Below are 23,090 nucleotides of genomic sequence, written 5' to 3'. Positions count from 1 at the left end.
ATATTTAGTTAATAACCAGAACCAGTGTAAAATAAAAGGGAACATATGGTATTATTGTGAATAAAATGGGAGGATCTAGAAAATGATTTTGGGGGTGGCATGAGGACTGTGAGGGGTGCAAACAAACATTCAATCATCTATACTTAATCTATAGTATAGCATCTGGATGCCTTTGTCCATTTCTTTTTATTGCATTTTATTCAATTTTCCATTTTACCTAAAAACTACACATCTACAAGGGCGAATTGTAAAGGGTGCATATAAACACGTTATCACTTTTGCTGAACATCTTTATTATTACCTTATCAGCTCTTTTTATCAATAACGGTTTAATGAAATCTGCCGGCTGACAGTCCCACAGTCTGGAACATTTACTGAGGGCTTTAAAACAAATGCAGGGGTTCCTGGGCTTGTTGTGACATGTCTGGAGTCAGACGGGCCTGAAACACATCACGGTACAAGAGCGTCTGTTTACACTGTTCAGAGTTTCAGAGTTTAGCGTGTAGTTAAGCTTGATTAATCATGGTTTCTAGAGAACAAATACAATTCAAAACATAAAAACAATCTCAATGTATATTTGAAATGATTTATAATATCAAAAAGCAGCACGTGGTTTATAACAGAAAAGGGTTTATACCGAGTAGTGTAAGCACTTTAAATGCTTAGAGTAGAAATACAGTCTAAAGACAGTTATCGAAAGTGACTTGCTAATTAATAATACTAAAAACATAAGCAATTCATCATCAAAGAAACAATATTCATAGTACATGATACAAGACTATAGAACACAAGCAAGAGCAGAGATGAAATACAGAAAAGAAGAAGGGGATTTGTTTCTGCTTGATTTTAAGATTATGGGTTGGTAAAGTGCTTGAGTAAATACGTCAGTAAAATGTAAACTCTCCTTTTCAATTTTATTAAAGTAAAAGTACAATAGTACTTGATTTTTTAAATTTTCTCAGTGTGTGGCTTCACTGGTGTGTCAACATCTGGTCCTCAACCTTGATCAGAAATCAAGTCGTCACCTTTATTTCTATAGTGCTTCATTCAATAGAGATTGTGTTAAAGCAGCTTTACAGTGTCAAAAGAGAACAATAGCAAACAGTCAGATTTCAAGTTAAAGTCAGTTCATCATTGATTCAATGATGTCATTGTTCAGCTCAATTCAGCTTCAAATAGTGTCTGTACAATCAAGTCGACAATATTGACAGAAATTAAGCGTCCCCAACTAAGCAAGCCAAAGGTGACAGTGGCAAGGAACCAAAACTTCATCGGTGACAGAAATGGAGAAAACCAAAACAAAACAGAGAAACCAGACTCAGTTGCTCAGTTATCTTCTGGCCAAAATAATATAGTATGAAACAAAAAGAGGGAGTTCCTCGAGAGCTTCTTCCATGCTGAAAAATGAGATGATGAAGCAACAGGAAAGTGTCTTTGCTCTTTGTTGCAAAGGAACAGCATGGCTCCACTCATTCAGTATGAGTAGATATGAGAATGACCAATGAGTTTGATTCAAACCATCATATAGTCATCATCTCCTGGACCTGGAGTCGACTGAATCAGGAGCATCAGATCCGACCTTCATCAGATCCCTGCGGGATACAGATTCATTTACAGCAGGTGCAGATTTATATGAACATTAACACATCATCTGTCTGTTTCAGCTCATAATTGTTCATGTGATTCAGTAAAACTCAGTTCAAGCCTTTGATTCACTCACCCATTTCCAGAATCATTACGTTGAGAGATGCATGATCTGTATTGTTAAAAGTGCTGTATAAATAAAGGTGACTTGACTTGACAGGTGTGTCACTCTCTGTCAAAGGGAACCCTGACTATCAAGACTTGTGTGCCTTAAAACCTGTTATTAGAAATATTTTCATAACCTCAATGTGCAATACACATTTAAACTACAGAGGCCGCCATTGCTCTACAAGTGCAACAACACCATGACATAAAATAGTTCCAGCCCCAACAGTAGAAAAGGTATCGGTTCAGTGCCACGCTGCTATGCTTTTTGCTGTAGTTTCCAGTCAAAATGAAACACAAGAAGTGATGCAAGTCTTCACAGCTTTCCTAGTGATAAGAGGAGAAGAAATGAGTGGGAAAAGATGTAAACTTATTCTAGTAAACCCCATACACAACATTAATCTTGAGCAGCTGCTGACAGAAGCAGGGGCGTGTCTAGAGCATTTTAAATGGGGGGGGGCAGTCAGGGGCACTGGCTCAAAAGAGGGTTGTGTTTGCAGAATGATGTATGTTATAATACATCGTGTACACTGACTAAACGAAGAGTGACAGAGACAGAGACAGTGACACACCCCTGGACAGAAGGTAGAGCTCTTAACAACAAACACGCTCCCTCCCTCTTCTCTCAGTTGGCATAGACTAGCACCTGCTGCACAGACACCATTGATTTTGCGCACTCTCACCTCCTTACCTTCCTGATTGTCTTCGTTTTAATGTACATTTTGAGTATTATTTCCTATGTTATCCTCCTTGTTTGTTACGCTCGGGTTCAGATGGAAAGATGTTTATCGCGCTGTAGCATCAAGAGAATGGGTGCCAACCGTTTGATGTCATCACGCAGGATGTACTGCCACACAAACAACAATGGTGGCCTCGAAGTGTCAGGATGTTTTCAAAGTTTATAAAAAAAAAAAAAAATTATAACATCTTCACATCAATCAAATGTGTAATGATACGATTTATCAATGCCACACTTAAAATATCGAAACATGTAGTATAAATAGGCACCTTATTTTGGCACTGTCCACATTTTCACGTAATGTCAGTCTATGCATTACCATCAACACGTGCTTTCTCGTTCAAACTCACCTGCCAGGACTGATATTAGGACTGTCTGAAGGCACAAGGTGAGCATAAAAGATGCTGTGAGAAGATGACGCCAGAAGTTTTCTGCGCGCAGTGCAGTGCGCACACAGACAGCTGCATCAGACAGCACGCAAATCCTCAATTAAGTTCTCTTCAGCTTTTTTTGTGCTTGGCTAAACAAATGCAGACAAAGTTACATCAAAATGCATGTCTTGATGAATATCCTAGACCCATCCTCTTGTGACATGTCATCCGTGTAAACCTTTCTGCAAGAGCTGCTGTATAAGGGGCGCACTCCTTTCATACTCAAAGTCTATGTGGCAGCCATTGCGGTGAATCACACTCTTCTGGCTGGCCAGTCAGTCGGCAAAAACAACCTGGACGCTAAGTTCTTGAGGGGAGCTTGGAGGCTAAACCCACCTCGTCCTCACACTGTGCCGACATGAAACTTATCCATAGTCATTATGGCCCTATGAGGGCCTCCCTTTGAGCCACTATAGTCAGCCGACTTACGGCCCCTGTCACTTAAGACTACCCTACTTCTGGAACTAATGGCGCTTTTCCACTGCGTGGTACGGCTCGGCTCGGCTCAGTATGGCACGGCACGGTTCGGCTCGGCACGGTTTGGGTTTCCACTGCAGTTCAGTACCGCTTTAGAGTGGGCGGGATTATTCACATGTCGTTAGTTGCGCCGCCTCTACTACCACGACTCCTAAAAAAACTTTTTCATTCCGAGTCGTCCCATCAAGCTCTCTCTGGATCCGCTCCTCTGCTATCAACGAGAGCAACGTCTGTTCTTCCTCAAGAGACAACAAAACTTTTTGGTTGTTAAAAAAAGATGCGCTCGTTCAAAACAGTTGCATTCGATCCTTCGCTGGCTGTGCTGATTTAGATCTAGTGGTTCTTTTGTGTTTGTGTCGCAAGTTCAGTGACGCAGGTAGTGACGATTCTCTCCGGCCAATCCGTGATCAGCAGAGTTTACACGTCACGTTTTGGTAACGGTACGGTTCACTTGGAACCCCAACCGAGGTGGTACTAAAAAAAGGACCAGGTACCAGATACTGTACCGAGTGGAAAACCCCCCAAAAGTGAACCGTACTGAGCCGTACCGTGCAGTACGATGCAGTGGAAAAGCTCCATAAGTTATCACCCTTCTGGCTGTTCCTAGCTCGAAGGAAGGTCTTTCTTGTTATGTAGACCCCAGCCTGTTGGCTTGGATCTCATAATTGGCACATGCTTCTTATGAGCCCTCATTATGGGTACTCCAGGGCTGGGCTCGCAGTGTGGTTTAGTTCTGCACTTGCTTAGTAGCATGGTACTATTGGATGCGTTCCCCATATGTGTTGCAACGCATCAAGAGAGACCGTTCAATAGGGAACGCTCTGGTTACTAACATAACCTCGGTTCCCTGAGACAAGGGAAGAAGCATTGCATAGCCTGCCGTGTTATAAGGCTGCATGCGAGAGTAAACAGGAGTTTCCCCATTAGAGAATTAACGCAATGCTTTTTCCCTTATCTCAGGAAACCGAGGTTACATTAGTGACATTAATACATAGTTCATTAGTAACAGAACATTTTTGACCTGACTCTCTGGCCCACTGAAGTTTGCTGTGTAATTTCACCCTGACACATATGGGGAATTACTGAAATAATCCTATGTGAAGGTTTGTGGTAATAATAACATTTCAATCTCAGCTTCAAAGCAGCTTTTTATATCACACTTCTCTCCATATTGCACTTTTCCAGGTGATGTTTGTCTGATCATGTCCCACACTGAATGCCAGACTGTCAGAGGGAGAGTTAAGAGGGCTGCTGCGAATGTGGAAGGTCAAATGCAAATTTAGACAACTGGCATGTGGTGTCAGAGTTATGAAGAAAGTATTTGAACAGAGTGACACTCTGTCGTCAGGCAAGTAACACCCAGCAAAGTAAAAAGCAATGCATTTCCCCATGACATTCAAATGAGACACGGCCAGTCCTTTGACAGATCACTCTGGTAGTATCATAATGCAGGGAGTTGTATGGAATGTGAAACAAACATCAAGTTCAACCAGTTTCTGAGTTAATAATACAAAACATTTGATATAACACACATACATTAATGCAAGGACGGCTGCAACACATTTTGTTTCTTACTTTCTGAAGTGGTTCAGTGTACAACATTCACATTTGTGTGAAGATGGCTGACTGGAGCGGATCATCCAGACAACCTGGTGAGACTTTTGTCAATTCTATGAAATAATGCAGTTCTTTGAACACATAAGGCATGTGGATTCTAAATAGCATTGTATTCAGAGATGAAATTACTTACAGCACATTACAGAAAGACATTTCTGTACATTTAACCAACATTATTTTTAAATGATTTTAACTTAATGTTTATTCTTTTGTAACAGGGGAATATCAGTTAAATAGAAGAAGAAGCATATATGAACCTCCGAGCAGTGAGTTTTACATTTAAAATAAATAATAGATGCTATAGAAAATATGGAATATTAAATTAAATGAACTGATGTTTCTCATTATTAAAACTTCAAAGGCTCTCACTTTTAATAATGGTTTTGCCCTTGAATAAGAACAACTATAATTACATTCTTGATTAAAGGGAGTATATTGGAATATTTTGATTTTTTTTATTACTTTGATAATTGATCTCTTGATTACTTTGGTTCTTTGCATAATGGATAGTTGATCTTCCTTTTGAGATCCAGCCAACAGCAATACTGTATTCAAAGCTTCAGCATTGTTGCTTCACATTACTGCCTTTAAGTCAGATATTGAAAAAACACACATCTCCTTCAAATGATAAGTCTCTAAGTGGCTATTATAATCAGTTTAAACAAAACTTTAATTTCAGTGTCTGTGATTAAAGAAGACCTGAGAATAGTGATCCTGGGGTCACACGCAGATGTTAAAGTCTCCTGTGGAAACACAATCCTGGGACGAAAGGCCTTCTTAGAGTCGATGTCCTCCCTGAATTCATTTGAGAGGCATGATGGGATTGTTTTGAAGAGACGTGTGGTGGTACTCAACACTCCTGACCTGCTCAATCCTGCTCTCTGTCCTGAAGAACAAGATGTGAAGAAATTGTTCCATCTGTCTGGTCCTGGACCTCATGCCCTTCTTCTGGTCCTCAAGCCTCGAATATTTACAGATCTAGAGAAAGAAGCTCTCAAGCACATTAACATCATTTTTGGTGCAGGTGCATCTGAGTATGTGATTGTCGTCTTTATGCATGAGGAGTTTGTGAGTGTTAAAGAATTTGACAACACTGACAACAGATCAGTAAAGGCTTTACTCCAGACTTGCAGACGACCACACTATCATCTACAGAAGAATGGAAACCCATCACAGGTGCAGAATCTTCTGGAGAACATTGAGAAGATGGTGGAGGAAAATGGAGGCAATCCCATGAAGATTTCTGATGACCCAAGGCCATTTCTGATGACAAAAGAGCCAAACAAAATGCATCTGGGTAAATCTTTACCTCCAGTTCATCTGAAACATGTAGGATTAACAATTGGCAACCTTGTTGAAAAAAACAGCATATGCTGGTTAGTATGTTTTGAAGCATGGCTGCTGGTTATGATCTGGTCCTGAACAGGAGCTAATTGCTTGGAACCATCTTAGGACCAGCTAAGGACCAGCTCAAACCAGCTGCCGTGCTTCAAAGCATACTAACCAGCATATGCTGGTTTTTCAACAGGGAAATTGTGGAAAATTGTATCACAAAGAGGGTCATTTTTGAGTTACAGTACAATTCAAATCACTTTTATGATCTGTAGACTAAACTCCATGCCCACTCTTTTTGTACATTAAAATGTTTGCAGACAATCAAGTCTCATTAAGATTTGTAAACTGTTCCATTATAATTGATTGATAATTTTCTTCATCTTTAGAGTCCTTAAAGAGGTCGGAAATACATGGGAAATGCAAGAGATCAAAATGTGAGTATAAATCAAAAATTATAGAATGATTCCTGATAGTTTTTTCATTGTGTCCTCCATTCAAATAATTTGTGGTGTGTCACTTCTTTTCCAAATTGGAATTCACACTGCATCCTCAAGAGGACACGAAAGTAAATGCAACAGTGAACTTGATACTGGCTGGCAACAGCATGACGTCACTGCTGGTGCGACTGTCTCATCTCTTTGTTCATGCATGTCTAAAGCAGTTATGGCTGGCTCAAGTGCAAAGCATTTTAGGATGTGTGTCCATCTGTGTCAGTGTTATCTGACACCTGATGACACACAACTTATTGCAATCAGCCCCCTCAAGGACTGAGTTTGCATATTCTTTGCCCAGGCAAATAACACATAAATATCGCAAGCATTGTGAATGTCACTATGAATAATTTTAGTAATATCTCCTTACATTTATATAGCACTTTTCTGGGCACTCAAAGCGCTTTACATTGTCAGGGGGTATCTCCTCGTCCACCACCAGTGTGCAACATCCATCTGGATAATGCGACGGCAGCCATATTGTGCCAGAACTCCCACCACACCAGCTTATTGGTGGAGAGGAGACAGTGATGAAGCCAATCAGCAGATATGGGGATGGTTAGGAAGCCATGATGGTCAGAGGCCAATGGGTGAATTTGGCCAGGATGCCGGGGTTACACCCCTACTCTTTTTCGAAGGACATCCTGGGATTTTTAATGATTTTTAATGATTTTTTTCAGTGTAGTGTCCCCGTCACTACACTGGGGAATTAGGACCCACACAGACCACAGGGTGAGCACCCCCTGCTGGCCTCACTAACACCTCTTCCAGCAGCAACCTAGTTTTCCCAGCAGGTCTCCCATCTGGGTTCTGACCAGGCTCGACCCTGCTTAGCTTCAGTGGGTGACCAGTCTTGGGCTGCAGGGTGATATGGCTGCTGAAGAAACTCTGCTGTTGTTTGTCCCTTTTCTTGAGGGAATTGGGACAATCATCTGTGCCTCATGGTGCAGGACCTGCTGTAGCTAAGGCGAGTAGGAGACTTAAATCATGGGGGTTAACAGGTGGAGCTCGCCAAGGAATTTGAGAAAGGTATGCATTTCTCTCTATTTTTCTGCTGAATGACGATGTGTTATCTCTTACATCATACTATCCAGCAGTGAGTGCGCTCTTGGCTTCAAGCCAAGATGAGCAGTATGGGGCTGTTGAGATCCCAGATGTCTCTGGATGCGCACAGCCCACCTGCCTTGTGTATGATGAGTCTCTGTAGGTTATGTCCTGTGCTACAGACAGACTAGGTCTGCCCTGGAAGTGTGAGAGCCGGTCTCTTGCAGCCGGTTGGACAAGCGATTTCTTTCCTGAACATAACCATCCAGCCCCAATGAGTTCTTCCATTTTTCCCAGATCTTCATGCTGAGGTGGAAAGATCTTGGGGAAAGCCATATTCACCCCGCATTCACCTTTTCCGACACACTAATTATGCCAAGGGATGCGGGAACATGGATATGAGTCAATGGCCCCAGTCAATGAGACATTGGCCAGCCATCTCTCAATGGGAGCAGCATTGACATGGCACCCTTTCTGCCAACAAAACTGCTTCATGTGACAGAACATTTAAATGGCAAAGCGTACACAGCAGTGGTCAGGTGGCTCTGCACACAATAGCTGTGCTGCAGGCCTACCAGGCTGACTTGCTGAAAGACCTGGACCAGGGCCAGTCTCTCATGCTTCCCCTACTGTGAGGGGCAGAGTGCAGAGGAAACGTGACGCCACAGGGAGGAGACAAGACTTCAGGAAAGTCAGCCAGAATTAATGCACTCAGCATTTCAGGGTCTCAGAGGCTAAATAACATCCCCAAAGTCAGGTAATGTGTGTTAAAGACAGCAGACAGAGAGTGTCCACAGACTGTTTACATCAGATCCTGGGGCTGAAACTATGATGCATTGGCAGTATTTTATTTAAGTCAACTCTTTTTATTTATGTTAATTTTCCGGGTTTCTGTGTTTTCACTGTTATACAATCGGGAGCGCTATTACACATCTCCTGAAAGAGTCTACAATCTCCCGATCAAAAACACAGACTAGGAAGACACAGAAACAAGCAGTCTCATATGTAAGCAGATGCATATGAAAAAGAATGCAATCATCAATAATAAACGGCATATACAGTAATTGAAAACTGCCTAATGTTACCAAGTGAAATGGCGATCCCGGAAGAGGACTGTGAAGCTTTGGGGGTGTTGATGGAAGCGATCTATTGCATCTATGCTTTGACCAACCTACTGAATATGATCCAGATGTCGATGTTTGATAAAAATGCGATTTTCTCAGCCTTTTGATCAACATGTTGCTTTTTTATTAAACTTACCTATATTCAAGTGTTGATCAAAAAGAATGCTTGAAGCTAGAGTTAAACAGCTACTTTTATATTTAAAAGTAGAGGCTCTGCTCTTTATTTTGATGTATTGCATGATGCATTGCAGATATTCATACAATAAAATATTCTGGAGGCCATGACATTTTAGGAAAAAATTATAAAAAATGCTGGTGGTGCCTGGCCACTTTTTTCAAAAACACTGGCGGGGAAAGAGTTAAGATATGCCTTCTGATGTTTTGGTGCAGCAGACTGACGGAATATGTTGTCAGGTGAGGTGAGGCGAGGAAGTGAGGCAGAGCTCTGTCAGGACTGTGATACCTGAGGGCTCCGTCTTTTGATCTCAGCCTAGCAGTGGTGTTAAAGGATTAGTTCACTTTCAAATGAAAATTTCCTGATAATTTACTCAGCCTCGTGTTATCCAAGATGTCTGTCTTTCTTCAGTCTAAAAGAAATTAAGGTTTTTGAGGAAAAACATCCCAGGATTTTTGTCCATATAGTGGACTTCAACAGTTACCAAACAGCTGAAGGTCCAAATTGCAGTTTCAGTGCAGCTTCAAAGGGCTCTACACGGTACCAGACGAGGAATAAGGGTCTTATCTAGTGAAACAATCAGGTCATTTTCTAAAACAAAATGAAAATGTACATGCTTTATAAACACATACTGTATGCTCGTCTTGCACTAGCTCTGCGATGTGCCTCCACGACTTCACGTCAGAAGTATCGACTCAGTGTTTACAAGTCGAACGTGCAAAGACTATGTCAAATGCCTTTTACAAAAAAATAAGTAATTAAAAAACACTGTGTACGTAGTGTAACGCAGTGTAGGTAAAACAACGATGTCGGACGAATTTGAAGTTGGAGTTTGACTTGTAAACACCGAGTCGGTACTTCTGCCTACATCCCCGGAGCAAGCAGTAAGTGCCAAGTCCTTGACTACTGATTTTGAGTAGGCACATCATTAGGCTAATTTTCGCTAAAAAAAATTAATGTTGTGGTCTTTGCTCCCAAGGGCTCAAGGGTATACTTTCTGTGTGCCTCCTTAGCTGTCCTAATCATAGGATCTAATTTGGCCTCCTCTCGATTTAGAGAGTCACTGAGCTCAGTTAGGGGCTCTTTGTAAGCCTCTTTTGCCACTGCTTAAAACGGAACGTTCTCAAGAGCTCCATTCTGTGACAATATTCCCTTAAAGGTATTCTCTGAATTACCAGGCCCTTGAGCTCTGCCTGTGGGCTGAGCTTCTTTTTTGACTCAGAACTGCAGAGAAGGAAGGACAGGGTTCAAGCGCCTTTCTATGAGGGTATACAGCTTGGGCTTTGGCTGAAGGGAATCAAGTCACAGCAGATGCTGGTGCGTACCCTAGAGATGGGGACTCCTTTGAAGACTTTGACTTCTATGCCAGCCAATAAGGCACTCATCCCTTCAGCATGATGGAGTGGGCATTTGTCCCTCATAGTGTCCTCTATGGTCTCAGGTTATGTATTTAAACATGCTGTCGCTGGCCAATGTCCAGTTCATAATCATTAATTTTGTTTGTGATAACGGTATTGTTTGTTCAAACCTGTTTTCAAAAGTCTGTGTTTTAGACCCCCAAAATGCCATTGTCATGTAAATGATCAGCCAAAGCATAAAATCTTTTCATTTTTAGTTGAAAATGATGTCATGTAAATGGCCCCTCAGTGACACTTTAAACACTGATCTGTTTGATTGAGTGGTCTGACAAGTCAGCTTCTGACTCAACCAATCACATGAGTTTGGTGGTGGGACTATCTGTTTTACTGACCAGTAAAAAACATGGGGAGTATTCAGGCAAAGAATACAGGCAAGTATTCAGGGAGTATTAAAAATAGCCATTATTTCTGCAATTTCATTTGATGTTGGTGTGATGCTGAAATGACATCCTTGAGCTATATATTGTCAACAAAAAAACTTTCTTTGATCTAATATTGATATTTTAATTGTTATTTTGATTGCATGCAATACTGAGCACATTCATGTTGGTGATTCACAGCCACTCGTAATATAAAAGACTTGGAGTGTGTGAGGATCGTCCTGATTGGAAAAACTGGCGTAGGAAAAAGTGCAACAGGTAACACCATCCTGGGACGCAGCATGTTTCAATCAAGGGCTGCAATGAAGTCTGTGACCAAGATGTGCCAAAGAGAGAGTGGTGTGGTCTGTGGTCGACCCATGACTGTGGTGGACACACCAGGACTCTTCGACACAAGCCTCAGTAATGAAAAGATCCAGCAGGAGATCATGAGATGCATTGAACTCTCGGCTCCTGGGCCGCACGTGTTTCTGCTGGTCATCGCTGTCGGCCCAATCACACAAGAAGAGAGAGAAACCGTTCAACTCATCAAGAGGACCTTTGGACAGAAAGCAGAGGCCTACACTATGGTGCTGTTCACACGAGGAGAAAATCTCGCAGATCAAAGTATTGAAGACTGCATTAAAGAAGATCAACAAGTCCAACAACTGATCCATGACTGTGGAGGAAGATTTCATGTGTTCAATAATAAACAGAAAGATCCTGGTCAGGTTGTGAGTCTGTTAAACAAAATCAGTAAGATGATGTGGAGTAATAACCCCAGTTTCTACAATGACAAAATGATTCAGGAGGTGTTTCTGGAAAGAGAGGTGGAGGTCAGACGAGAAATGAAGGCTATTAAAGTCAAATACGAGTCTGAAATTCAAGAAATTCAAGACAAACTAGAGATGGAAAAAGCTAAACTGAAGGTTAGAGATCTTCTGTTCATGGAGACAGCGCAGAGCACAATGTTGAGAAAATATAAGGCAGAAATAATGACAACAGATACAGAACAAACATATGAGAAAAAGAAATCCCATTTTGAGAAAGAGAGGAAAAATGATGAGAAAGAGCAGAAAAGTCAGCTTTTGGAAACAACAGATATGGATAGAAAAAGAACAGAAACAGAACAAGAAGTAACAGCAAGAGAATCTGATCGAGAGAAAAAGCAACATAACCAAACTTTTAAACGGTTTGGAGAATTAAGAAAAAGTGCAAGAAAATGGGGGCAAAAAAGTGAAAGGAGGATGAAAGAATCTGAAGCAGCATGTGGGAAAGAGAAAAGAGAAAAACTCAAATATACCATCACAGATCAAGGAGACAATACCTTCATGAAACCAGGAGAGCAGACTGACTCCATAAAAGAGGAAGAAAACATGGACTCGCCACAAACTAATGAAGGGAAGACAGACACAGAGAAAGAGAAACTTCTGCTTCAGAACATTGAGGAATTAAAGCAGAAGATGGAAGAGCTCATGAGGCAGTACAGAGAATTTACAGAGATCAATTCTGAAGAACAGAAAACTCAAGAAGGGAAAGCTGGCACCAAGAAAAAGAAAAAATATAAAAATCCCTGTGTGGTTCACTAACAGGGGCCCCTGTGCGTAATAAGAACATTTAGTAACAAATAATCAGATGTTGATGCCATAAATTGATTAATAACAATATAATGAATGTATTAATAACTACATTTCCAGATAATCACCAGTGTTTGTGACACCGCGGGTTCTTATGGGTTAAATCATGTTTTGCAGATTTATATGCAGATATATAAAACACAAAATGACAGCATGTAGACTGCAATTAATTCCAAACACTTTTTTTTAGCAATTATTTTTCTAATTATCTGCCAATAATTAATTATTTTGAACATTTAATTGATCAATGCGAGTATGAATCAGTGTAGTCCATAAACACATCTCCTGTGTTCAGACAAGTTTAAACTGCTGTGAGGTTTTGATATGATGCTCATAACTGACCACTTTAGGAGCTCTAAGATGGTGCCGTTGAATGTTGTGGTTCTCTAAGCTGAGAATCAAATAGAGTATTTCTCACAAATTAATATAAACATTTCATAATGTTGCTAACTATTATAGATAGGTTGCTATTTGTTGCCACCCATACGGAAATGTAATATATGTGCATATATCAAATATACTGTATATATATTAAATAGCCTACATGTTTTATATTTGCCCAATCCATATATGAACCCTATTAGAAAATGGAACAATTTCATATATTGACATATAAGTCTACCCCATACAAAAATGTGTTTGTGTATGCATAATACATGTATTGCCATATATGGAATGCATTTAATTATTAATGTATGTGAGATATATGTCTTTTTAATTGTGTGTTTTATACAAATTAGACATATATGTGACATGTGTCACTTATATATGTCATAATGGTTTCATATATTTTATCTTTTAATACCTGCTCTTTAAAATGATCTTTTAATACAGGTTTTAGGCACATGTATCTACAAAGTTGCAGTGCATTGCACATTTCATGCCTTCAGCCTTAAATGTTAAATGGTACAATAAGCTAGAAAAAGTAACACATCTTTATTTAAACAGACTTTAATTGAATAGAAAAAAAAATCTTGTCGAGCTGCACAATTAAAAAAAAAAAAGAGAGATAAAAAAGGCATATATAACTGATCAAAGCACTGAAGAGGCGTAAGAAACAGAACATCAACCAGTCGTCGTGGTTCAGCTAAAGATCAACAGTGTTGTATTCCCACAGCTTGGCTAGTTTTTGGTTTATTGCCATCTCCAATAGGCCCCTGGTGAAGACATTTCTGGATCACTGCCTCTGAAAGAAATCAGTAAAAGTTAGGTTTTTATAATATAATTAAAATAAATTGATTAACTAAGCCCAAACATATTAAACATATCATATTAAAAATCTAATTGTCTGAACCCTATATGTATTTCAGGAAGTGCTCAACATTTAAAAGCAACTTTTTAACTTTGATAGTGTTGGGTGGTACAGTAAAGTAAACTAGATTTTAGTCGACATGCTGTTAAAATATATCTGTAATCTGCTTAAGTTTTGCGATCCAACACTACAAATATATTGAGTATCAAAACATAGTTGATAAAGATAAAGATTATATAAAAGACTGCAGAATACTAATATTTAAGTAATATTTATAAGTTGTAACTGTAAAATATTCCCAGAAATCACTTGATCTGAGCTCCACCTTCTTAAGGACAAGGCAGAACAACAACAAAGCCCATGCAAATAATATGCCTCCATACAGACATGAAGAATTATACTATAGTAACCCAAGTGCTCATTGACAGAGTTCACAACAATTCCATTTGCTATTTAGCATCAATGAAATAAATAGAAATGACAAAAATAGAAATTACATTCATAACTAATGAGGGCATTATTTTGGCCTGGAGAAAATAAATAAATAAATAAATAAAAAGGGCAGTTGATTTGTTCACATGTATATTGTAGATGCTAGTTTTGGTTTCAATAAAATATATAACCTTTTCTGGGTAGATGCTCCATCATCCACATCACTGCCATCCACGATCTGCAGGTTCAGCCTCCATTTCTATTGTCTGAGAATTTCTGGACTCATTACTTTTTCATGGGATAACTGCCTCCCTGTGGGACACAAACAGGAAAAAGCACAATTATCAGCAGAGATATGAACAAAATTTACTACCATAGCTTAACCTTATTTTCAAAACCCCAAAGTCAGATCATTTAGTGTACTGTACAAACTTTCCCTGCAATATGAACATATTTTTTTATTTAATGGTGCTCATTGCCGAGCTGAATGACATTCAGTTTCCCCTCTCTGGACGTAATGAGTGGAGCTGGATTTACTGGCCTTATTAGACTTCTCTGGCATCGAACTATCCAGTAAGTTAAACAGTGACTCAAAAAACTTCGCTGGAGACATCGAGTCGTTTCTGAAGCTTATGACTCAACTGTGAAACTGTAAAAATATACAAAAAACATAATTACCAAATATTATTAATTGACAATATAGTAAAGGCAATTAAACTAAGAAAAAAATATATATCATAATAATTATATCAAAATCACATTCTTACATTTATCACACAATATGTTCAACATTGTGTACTCACAGACATTGCGTCTAACAGAGGCAAAGAAAGATGATATTTCAGAATAGGGCTGCCCCCTAATAGTCGACTAATCGTTAGTCGATCAGAAGAGGCTTGGTCGATCAAAATTGTATTAGTCGATTAGTCGCAGAAAGAAAAAGAATCCATGAGAGAAGTCATGCAGTCCGTGACGGACAGATCGTTAACGGCTAGTCTATGGTAACTGTACATCGACGGGCAGGACATCCAAACGCTCGCTTATCATTCATTGACCTCTCAAATATGACTTATCACCTGAAATATGTAAGTATTAGCAACTTTACATGGCTGCTCAATCTAATGTTAACCTAGAGAAATGCCCGCTATTCAAGTGTCTGTGTGGAAACTGAACAGTAGCTCACTGCAGGACTGATGGAGGCGCCGGTGTCGGTGCGTTTACTTGCTCTTAAAATAATCCCTCATTCTTGGTCATACAGATAAGAGTACATCTTTCAAATCTGTAAAGACTCTACGTTTATTTGTGTGCACTCACAATAACAACAAAACATTGCGCTTTTGTAAAATAATGAAAGCAAACATGATGCGCTTTCTGCCGTCTCGGTCTCTGTGAACTTGAGTGCGAAACTCTGTGTACAGGCTATCTTTGCCTTAGAGACATCTAAAATATATCTAGAGAGAGTGAAATGTCTACTTTCAAATGAACCAATTCAAAAAGAAAACAAATTCTCAGATTACGTAATCCATATGAAACATGAATACAGGTGTGTCTACTACTGCGGAGCCAGTGTCGCCGACTTCATCTCTTAATCCGAAAACAAAGAAAGCACTAGTTTATCAAATTATTAAAATGTTAATGCAGCCTCCTTATCTGTTTTTCACAGTAACACATTCATAATCATTACTTCTGCCGGTGCGCTGTGGCAAGCTTTATGCATGTACTTGAGCGCATATTAGGCTATGTATGCAATTAAAGGCTCATTATAATGATTTAAATGGTTTATTAATAAAGGTGCAATTATCCGACTAATGCTTCAAATTAACGACTAATAGTCGACCAGAAAAATCCTTAGTCGAGGGCAGCCCTAATTCAGAATGAGCCTCACACAGAGCAGTTACAACATTCAGCTGACTCACTGCGGTACTACTTGCTGAACTAACAGTGTGTCTGTGACTGCTTTTCAAAATCAAAGTCCTCACTTGAGTAGACATATACAAAATAATAAATTCAATGAAAAATCTAAATCAATTCAGTCCTGCACAGGTATGTTTAGTGATAGGGTTATGGGTAGGTTTAGGGTGCTGCATTGGCTTTGCAGTGAGGCGACTCTCTTTCGGGCTATAGAAATATTATTTTTAACAAATATTCATAAAAAATAAATAAATGAACAGAACTGACTGTTGACTGTTTTGATGGATTGATTCAGTACTTTATTTAACTGTAAAGCCGTTTTATCTAGACAGGAAGTCAGCAAGAAACTCTTCACCTACAAACTGAACACAGATCAAACAAATGTCCACCTTGCAGATCAAACCACATTTCTGAAGAAAACTGACCGCAGAAGGTTTCAATTTGATTCAGATGAGCTGCTAGAGTTACACCTTAGTACCACTGGCAATGTGAGATGGTAGACGATTTTAACTTTTCTGTTTTTTTTAATCCATTAACACAATTATTGATATATGGGTATTTCAGTTGAATTATAAAACCATTGTTGTGGTAAAAACCAAGTGGTACAACCATTTTAAAATCACGTTTTTTTTATTTTTTAACCATGTAATTCATAGAGATTAACAACATTCTGAAAGTTCAACAAAATGATCAGTGTTAAATGATCATAACAGGTAAAGTCTTAATTAGAGCCAGAAGATTATTTGGATGTAACTTTAGGACATATGGCATGTGTTTCAGTTGTGTGAGCTATACGAGGGTCAAACTAAGTGGTGGGGGGACTCATAGCAGATCAGTCAATAGTCATTTTAGATCAGACACTGAACGGGTAAAGAACATGTTTCACATGCTTGTTTTGTTCTGTTTGTGCGGGTGCCATCTGACTGGTAAGTTTAAGCATTATTATGGCTTGATATTTCAGTGTAACAAACTACAGTGCATTTTCACTTGCTGTTGTCTCTGTTTATCAGAGAATTTGAAAACTGATTTACAGGACTGGAAAAAGTCCTGAAAATATTTTAAAATGTCATGAAAAACAATGGAAATTCCTGTATTCAAACTCAACAGGGGCTCAGAAAGTGCTTTTCAAAACACTGTGCTTTTTTGTTTGTGTGTGTTTCTTTTTTAATATATTAATTTCAAGGATTGTTGCTGAACAAACAAATGCAAACTAGCCGTCTCTCTAAAAAAATACTTCAGTAGTAATCATGAGCAACAACAGAAGTAAAATAAATGCATTAGTCAAAAAGCAATTAACATATCATTTCAAACTACAGGGGCTAATTTAACCAGCTGGATGCAAAGAAAAAAAAAGTTTAAGCTCATCCAGCGTTCCAATCAATATTTACACCTGTTGCATCAACTAAAACTACAGCCATGCACAACTACGCCAGTGTAGATGATTTGCAATAGTTACAAACTTTGCTATAAATAAAGAAGTAAAATGTTTGTGACATCATAACAAGTGAACCCATCTGATTTCAGTGAGTAAATGTCACCTAACAATGAGCGTTTTTATATCTGAACTCCCTACGTGCAAACATCCTAAGTATGTAAATGGTTATGTATTTAATGTCGGGAATTGCCCCAGCTTATTACAAGTGTAAGCGAGCTTGTGCAACATTTAAACCCACTGCAAATAAAGTGTTAGTTCTGAAATCTGAATACAGATTAATGCTTTTTTAAAGGTATAATTCACCTTGCAGCCTGTAGTTATTCACTTTGGTTATGTAGCCCAATTCAGTGTCAGATAATATTGCTTTTTTTAGTACAGTGAATTTAAATTAGTTGCAGGCTAAATATCACTTGCTGTGAATACACATTAAAATGTGAAATATTATGTCCATGCATACTGTCCCTCTGAGCACGATATGCACAGATAAGTTCATATTTAATATTTCATGCATGATTACATACGGAACATTTTAAGTTAATGCTCTTAACATTTTACATTTTAAGGTGCAAGTGGCCGTCACTGGGGTGGTACCCTAAGTGTACATTTCTGTACCTCTAGGTAGAGGAAAACTATTGTATAATTGGACCCTAAGACCAATTGTGTACCTTTAAAGGTACAGTCATATATTTTGTTCTCAAAATTGTACCTCCACTGTACCTTTTTTTCTGAGGGTGAAGTCAGTTATCTGTGTCAGCACAGCCATCTTAACAATTGCTATATATCACTTATCCTGGGCAAACTCACCATAAATATTACATTTCATGTCCACAATAATTCATTCACAATTAACTCACGGACAAGAAAATAATCTTGTACAAACCAGTTGTGACTTTTCAATTTATGCCTACCTTAGACTAAGCGCAACATTTCATCTCAGATGTGCGCTATGCCTACACTATTAAAAATAAAGGTGCTTCACGATGCCACAGAAGAACCTTTTTGTCTAAATGGTTCCATAAAGAACCTTTAACATCTGAAGAACCTTTCTGTTTCACAAAAGGTTCTTTGTGGCGAAAGAAGGTTCTTGAGATTATAAAAAGGTAAGAAAGAGATGGTTCTTTAAAGAACCTTTGACCGAATGGTTCTTTGTGGAACCAAAAATGGTTCTTCTATGGCATCGCTTGAAGAACCTTTTGAAGCACCTTTATTTTTAAGAGTGTAGATGGTGGAACAGGTATTGCACTCTTAAAAATAAAGGTTCTTAATAGGCGTTCTTCACTCTAAGAAACATATGGTTCTTTTAAGAAGTGTCCAATGGAAGGCTCTTTGGGGAACCAAATATGGTTCTTTTAAGGCATTGCTGCAAAAAATCTATTTTTGTAACCTTTATAAGTTCAGGCCTATGTCTTTATGTCCAGCCTAGTCTTATCACACACTCTAAAAAATGCTGGGTTGTTTCAATCTAACTTTGGGTCAAATATGGACTAACCGAACTTTTGGGTTAAAAATGTGATGTAAAATTTAACCCAACGGTTGGGTTAGTCCATATTTGACCCAAAGTTGGATTGAAACAACCCAGCATTTTTTAGAGTGCAGATGTCCAACCAGTCCACCTGGCCCCTGGTCTGAAAACCAACAGTGGTCTTAATTCTGTTCATGTTCTTCAGGTGTGTTTCCTGCTAAAACAAATGGAATTCAGTCAGTGATGGAGGGAGATTCAGTCACTTTAAACTCTGATCTTACTGAAATGATGGATGATGATCTGATTCTGTGGAGGTTTGGGCCTGAAAACACTTTAATAGCTGAAATCAATGTCATGGCTGACAGCATGACTGTATTTGATGATGCTCTTGACGGGAGATTCAGAGACAGACTGAAGCTGGACAATCAAACTGGATCTCTGACCATCACAAACACCAGACCTGAACATGCTGGACGTTATAAACTAGACATCAAACGTGCGATTAAGAATTTCAGTCTCACTGTCTATGGTGTTCTGCCTGTTCCTGTCATCAGCAGTAACTCATCTTCATGTTCACTGGTGTGTTCAGCCGTGAATGTGGGTCATGTGACTCTCTCCTGGTACAAAGGAAACAGTTTATTGTCCAGCATCAGTGTGTCTGATCTCAGCATCAGTCTCTCTCTTCCTCTGGAGGTGGAATATCAGGATGTAAACACCTACAGCTGTGTGCTCAACAATCCCATCAGCAGCCAGACTCAACATCTGGACATCACTCAACTCTGCCACACATCTGCAGGTATGGGGATACAGAGCTGATGTTTCAAGTTTGTTGTAGATCAGACAGATTCAGTCGCTCTGTCTCATTCTGTCTATTACAGATCAAGGCCTACCTTTACTGTACATTGTGCTGATCGCGGCTGGATCTCTGTTGATTGTAGCTGCAGTCGTGATCTGCTGCATCTGCAAGAAACGTAGAAAAACAGGTCAGTGGAGCAAGCAATTAATATGTACGAATATTTATCATTTAAAGACTGTTAATTTCCATTAATAATGAAACTTTAGCATTTTAACGCTTTTGTGATTATTGTTAATGCAGTCGAGACACAGGAGGAAGACAGAACTGATTCAGCATTGTGTAAAGCAACAACACGAAACACAGTAAGTAGTTGAAAGATGTTGGTGCAGTCAGTTTGCAAGATCAGAGGGCCAGTGTGCCCAGACAGCGCACGCACATCTGTAAGATGTCTGTTAAAGATCTATTAAAGATCGCTTCATCTGGAAAGCATCTGCTGTGTACAAACATCTGATAGATGTCTGTAAGATGTCAGTTTTACATTCATTCTAAATCATCAACATTCTAAATATTTTTGACATTTGTCCTATAGACGTATTGCAGATGAGCAAACACTCTAAAAAATACGTCTAGCAGATGTAAATTAAAGCAATAAGCCCCGTGAAGCCGTGGTTTACAATGAATTTATAACAGCTAAGGGGCGTTGTTGGGCACGACATGAAGCAGAGTTTTATAAAATGGTTATTCCATACATGTAGAAAGGTTTTACAATATAAAACAAAGCAAATAAAGTGTAATTATATTAATAAAAACAGTATTCTTCCACCAAATAACGTAGTTCCTCAGAAAAGTTGTGGTTGCTACAAAGTATTTTCCGAGCAACACACAGAAGTAAACGAAGGTGTTTGTACAGTAATTTACAACAGCTTCGAATTTGGCTCAACCAATCAGAATCAAGCACCGGAACTATCCGTTTTATAAGTGGACGTCAAATAGACATCTCCTTGATGTACCTGTGCTATCAGGGTTCAGACGTTTGTGGTTTATCGACATATACTACCTTCAGTATATGGAGCACATCAAAAGGAGTGTTTAACCATATTAATGTTATTGTTTAAAATGGTGTTGCTCTGTATTAGTATAATTTAGTTGTACATAAATAGCAATCAGAAACCTAACTAAAAATTCATTTTCTGTTTTTATCTTGCCATATGAAAATTTCCCTAACTTTATTAAACATTGATCCTACCCTTCACTCTGTTTCTTGGGTCTTTCAATTATTGCTTTTCTTCCTTTTCTTTTAACGAATACTCACCAAATGGCTAATATTACAGGGATAGTTCACCCAAAAATGAAAATGTATGTTATAGTAACGTCATGTTGTAAGACTATCATTCATCTTTGAAACACAAAATAAAATATTTTAATGAAATCTTAAGAGATTTACATCCCTCCACTGAGACATTGAAAACCTGTACAAGTAAACTGAACCTAAAACAATCTGTGGAAATGTGTTGCCCTAAAAAAGATGATTTTGTCTTGTTGAACAAACAACTGAAACAATTGATTACAAAAACTCAACAATTGAGTTTTTGTCTAATAATCTAATAAATCTATTGGTCTTGCACTAACCAAGATGCAAGGCATAAATCAATCCAAAAACAAGAACAAATGGCCTGAAGGAGGTTCTCTAAATCGTCCATTCCACAATTCCCCTTTGAGATGAATCCCACAGAAGCTAGATGGAGGTGAAAGAGAGGGGGATGCTGTGCCATATCTTCGCTTTCTAGGCTGAGGATTCCAAATTACATATTTCTGTGTGAGTCCTTATCATCAGAAGCCTGGACATGAAGTCAGAAAGATCTTTATTACCGAGAATGTTTAGACACACACATAATTTGACTTGGTGACAAGAGCTTCCAAGTGCAGAAGAATGTACACATATAGTGCAGACATACATAGAACTACACAGTAGAGGTGGAATATAACACTAATATAAGAAAAACAGAACAATAAATAAATAAATATACAGAAGTAGAAATAGAGAAAAAAATTACATAATTGTTTAAATGAATGTACAGATATGTTATTTAAAAGTGTGCCGTTTATAAATGTACAATTTTCAGTATAAATGAGTCAGTTATAGTGGACAATGTGTAGTTATGAATGTTTTAATTGTTCAGGCTGAATATGGCCCGCAGGAAAAAAAATACTGTTCTTATGTCTGGCTGTTCTTTTCTCTGTAGCGCTGACCAGAGGGCAAGAGTTCAAAGAGAGTGTGTGCTGGGTGTGAGGGGTCCAGAGCCTAACTAAGGGGCATCATTTAGGTTGTTTGGCAGGAAGAGTTTCAGGTCTGGTCGCCATTTTCACTGAATCTGATCACAACGAGCCCATGAAGATGAAAGCTAATTAAAACATGACAACTCAATATAGTCTATATTTATACACTATACAACAAGTATCATATGTGCATAAAGCACATTTTTTACGGGAAATATAATCTCGTGATCCCATAGACGTCCGATTCCTTTCTTTTCTGATCCTGACAAATGTGATTGGTGAGTCAGCGCCACAGCTCCCCCGACAACAATGTCCAGCAAAACATAGAATAGTTCAGAATAGTCGAAAACCGGTGAAATATCGGGTGGTGTGTACTTCCGAATGTCCAGCAATTCGTCTCTGGTGAAACTGATTGCAGGGAACTAAAGACAGGACAAACCAACAAAAACATAAAAACAACTGCGGAGCACGCCACGGAAGCAGCCATCTGCGTCGGCGCCATGATGGATCGGCCATCATGGCCATCATATGACCCCTTTAAGGTATATGGCCCAGATGACAGCACACAACTGAGAGCCATATTCAAATTAAAATTCAGTGTTTATTGTCATATGCACAGTGAGGAAAACAAGTTTCCCTGTACGATGAAATTATTTCTTTGCTGTTCACAGTGAATGCCAAGACAAGTGCAAAACTATGTAAAAATAACACACACACACACACACACACACACACACACACACACAGACACACAAACATAATAAAATAACACTATGCTGCAGAAGTAGGAATATAGACTATGTAAATATAGAAATATATAATATGTACATCTATATATGCGAATGTGCAATATTGACTTATGTGCAAAACAATAGTACAGTAACGTGTGCAAATTGAGTGCATCTACATCATGATGATATCAGCAGTAA

The 23,090-nt window shown here is 38.8% G+C and overlaps 2 protein-coding genes across 2 annotated transcripts; both read left to right on the top strand.

Moving 5' to 3' along the window:
- The first annotated feature begins 5,014 nt into the window (after window positions 1–5,014).
- Window positions 5,015–12,554, top strand: LOC107574600 (GTPase IMAP family member 8-like). The gene is made up of 4 exons (XM_016261044.1): window positions 5,015–5,048; window positions 5,693–6,310; window positions 6,735–6,782; window positions 11,161–12,554. The coding sequence occupies exons 1-4, from the start codon at window positions 5,015–5,017 to the stop codon at window positions 12,546–12,548; spliced, it is 2,088 nt and encodes a 695-aa protein (XP_016116530.1). The 3' UTR covers window positions 12,549–12,554.
- Window positions 12,555–19,325: 6,771 nt separating this feature from the next.
- LOC107574599 (hepatocyte cell adhesion molecule-like) lies at window positions 19,326–20,258 on the top strand. The gene is made up of 3 exons (XM_016261043.1): window positions 19,326–19,884; window positions 19,967–20,071; window positions 20,185–20,258. Exons 1-3 carry the CDS (start codon window positions 19,332–19,334, stop codon window positions 20,256–20,258), a joined length of 732 nt encoding a protein of 243 aa, XP_016116529.1. The 5' UTR covers window positions 19,326–19,331.
- The last annotated feature ends 2,832 nt before the right edge of the window (window positions 20,259–23,090 follow it).

The sequence above is a fragment of the Sinocyclocheilus grahami genome, unplaced genomic scaffold (genome assembly GCF_001515645.1).
Source record: "Sinocyclocheilus grahami isolate Dianchi unplaced genomic scaffold, SAMN03320097.WGS_v1.1 scaffold2282.1, whole genome shotgun sequence".
Classification (NCBI taxonomy): Eukaryota; Metazoa; Chordata; class Actinopteri; order Cypriniformes; family Cyprinidae; genus Sinocyclocheilus; species Sinocyclocheilus grahami.
The sequence above is the reverse complement of the archived record's forward strand: the minus strand, read 5'-3'. Positions and strand labels throughout refer to the sequence as shown.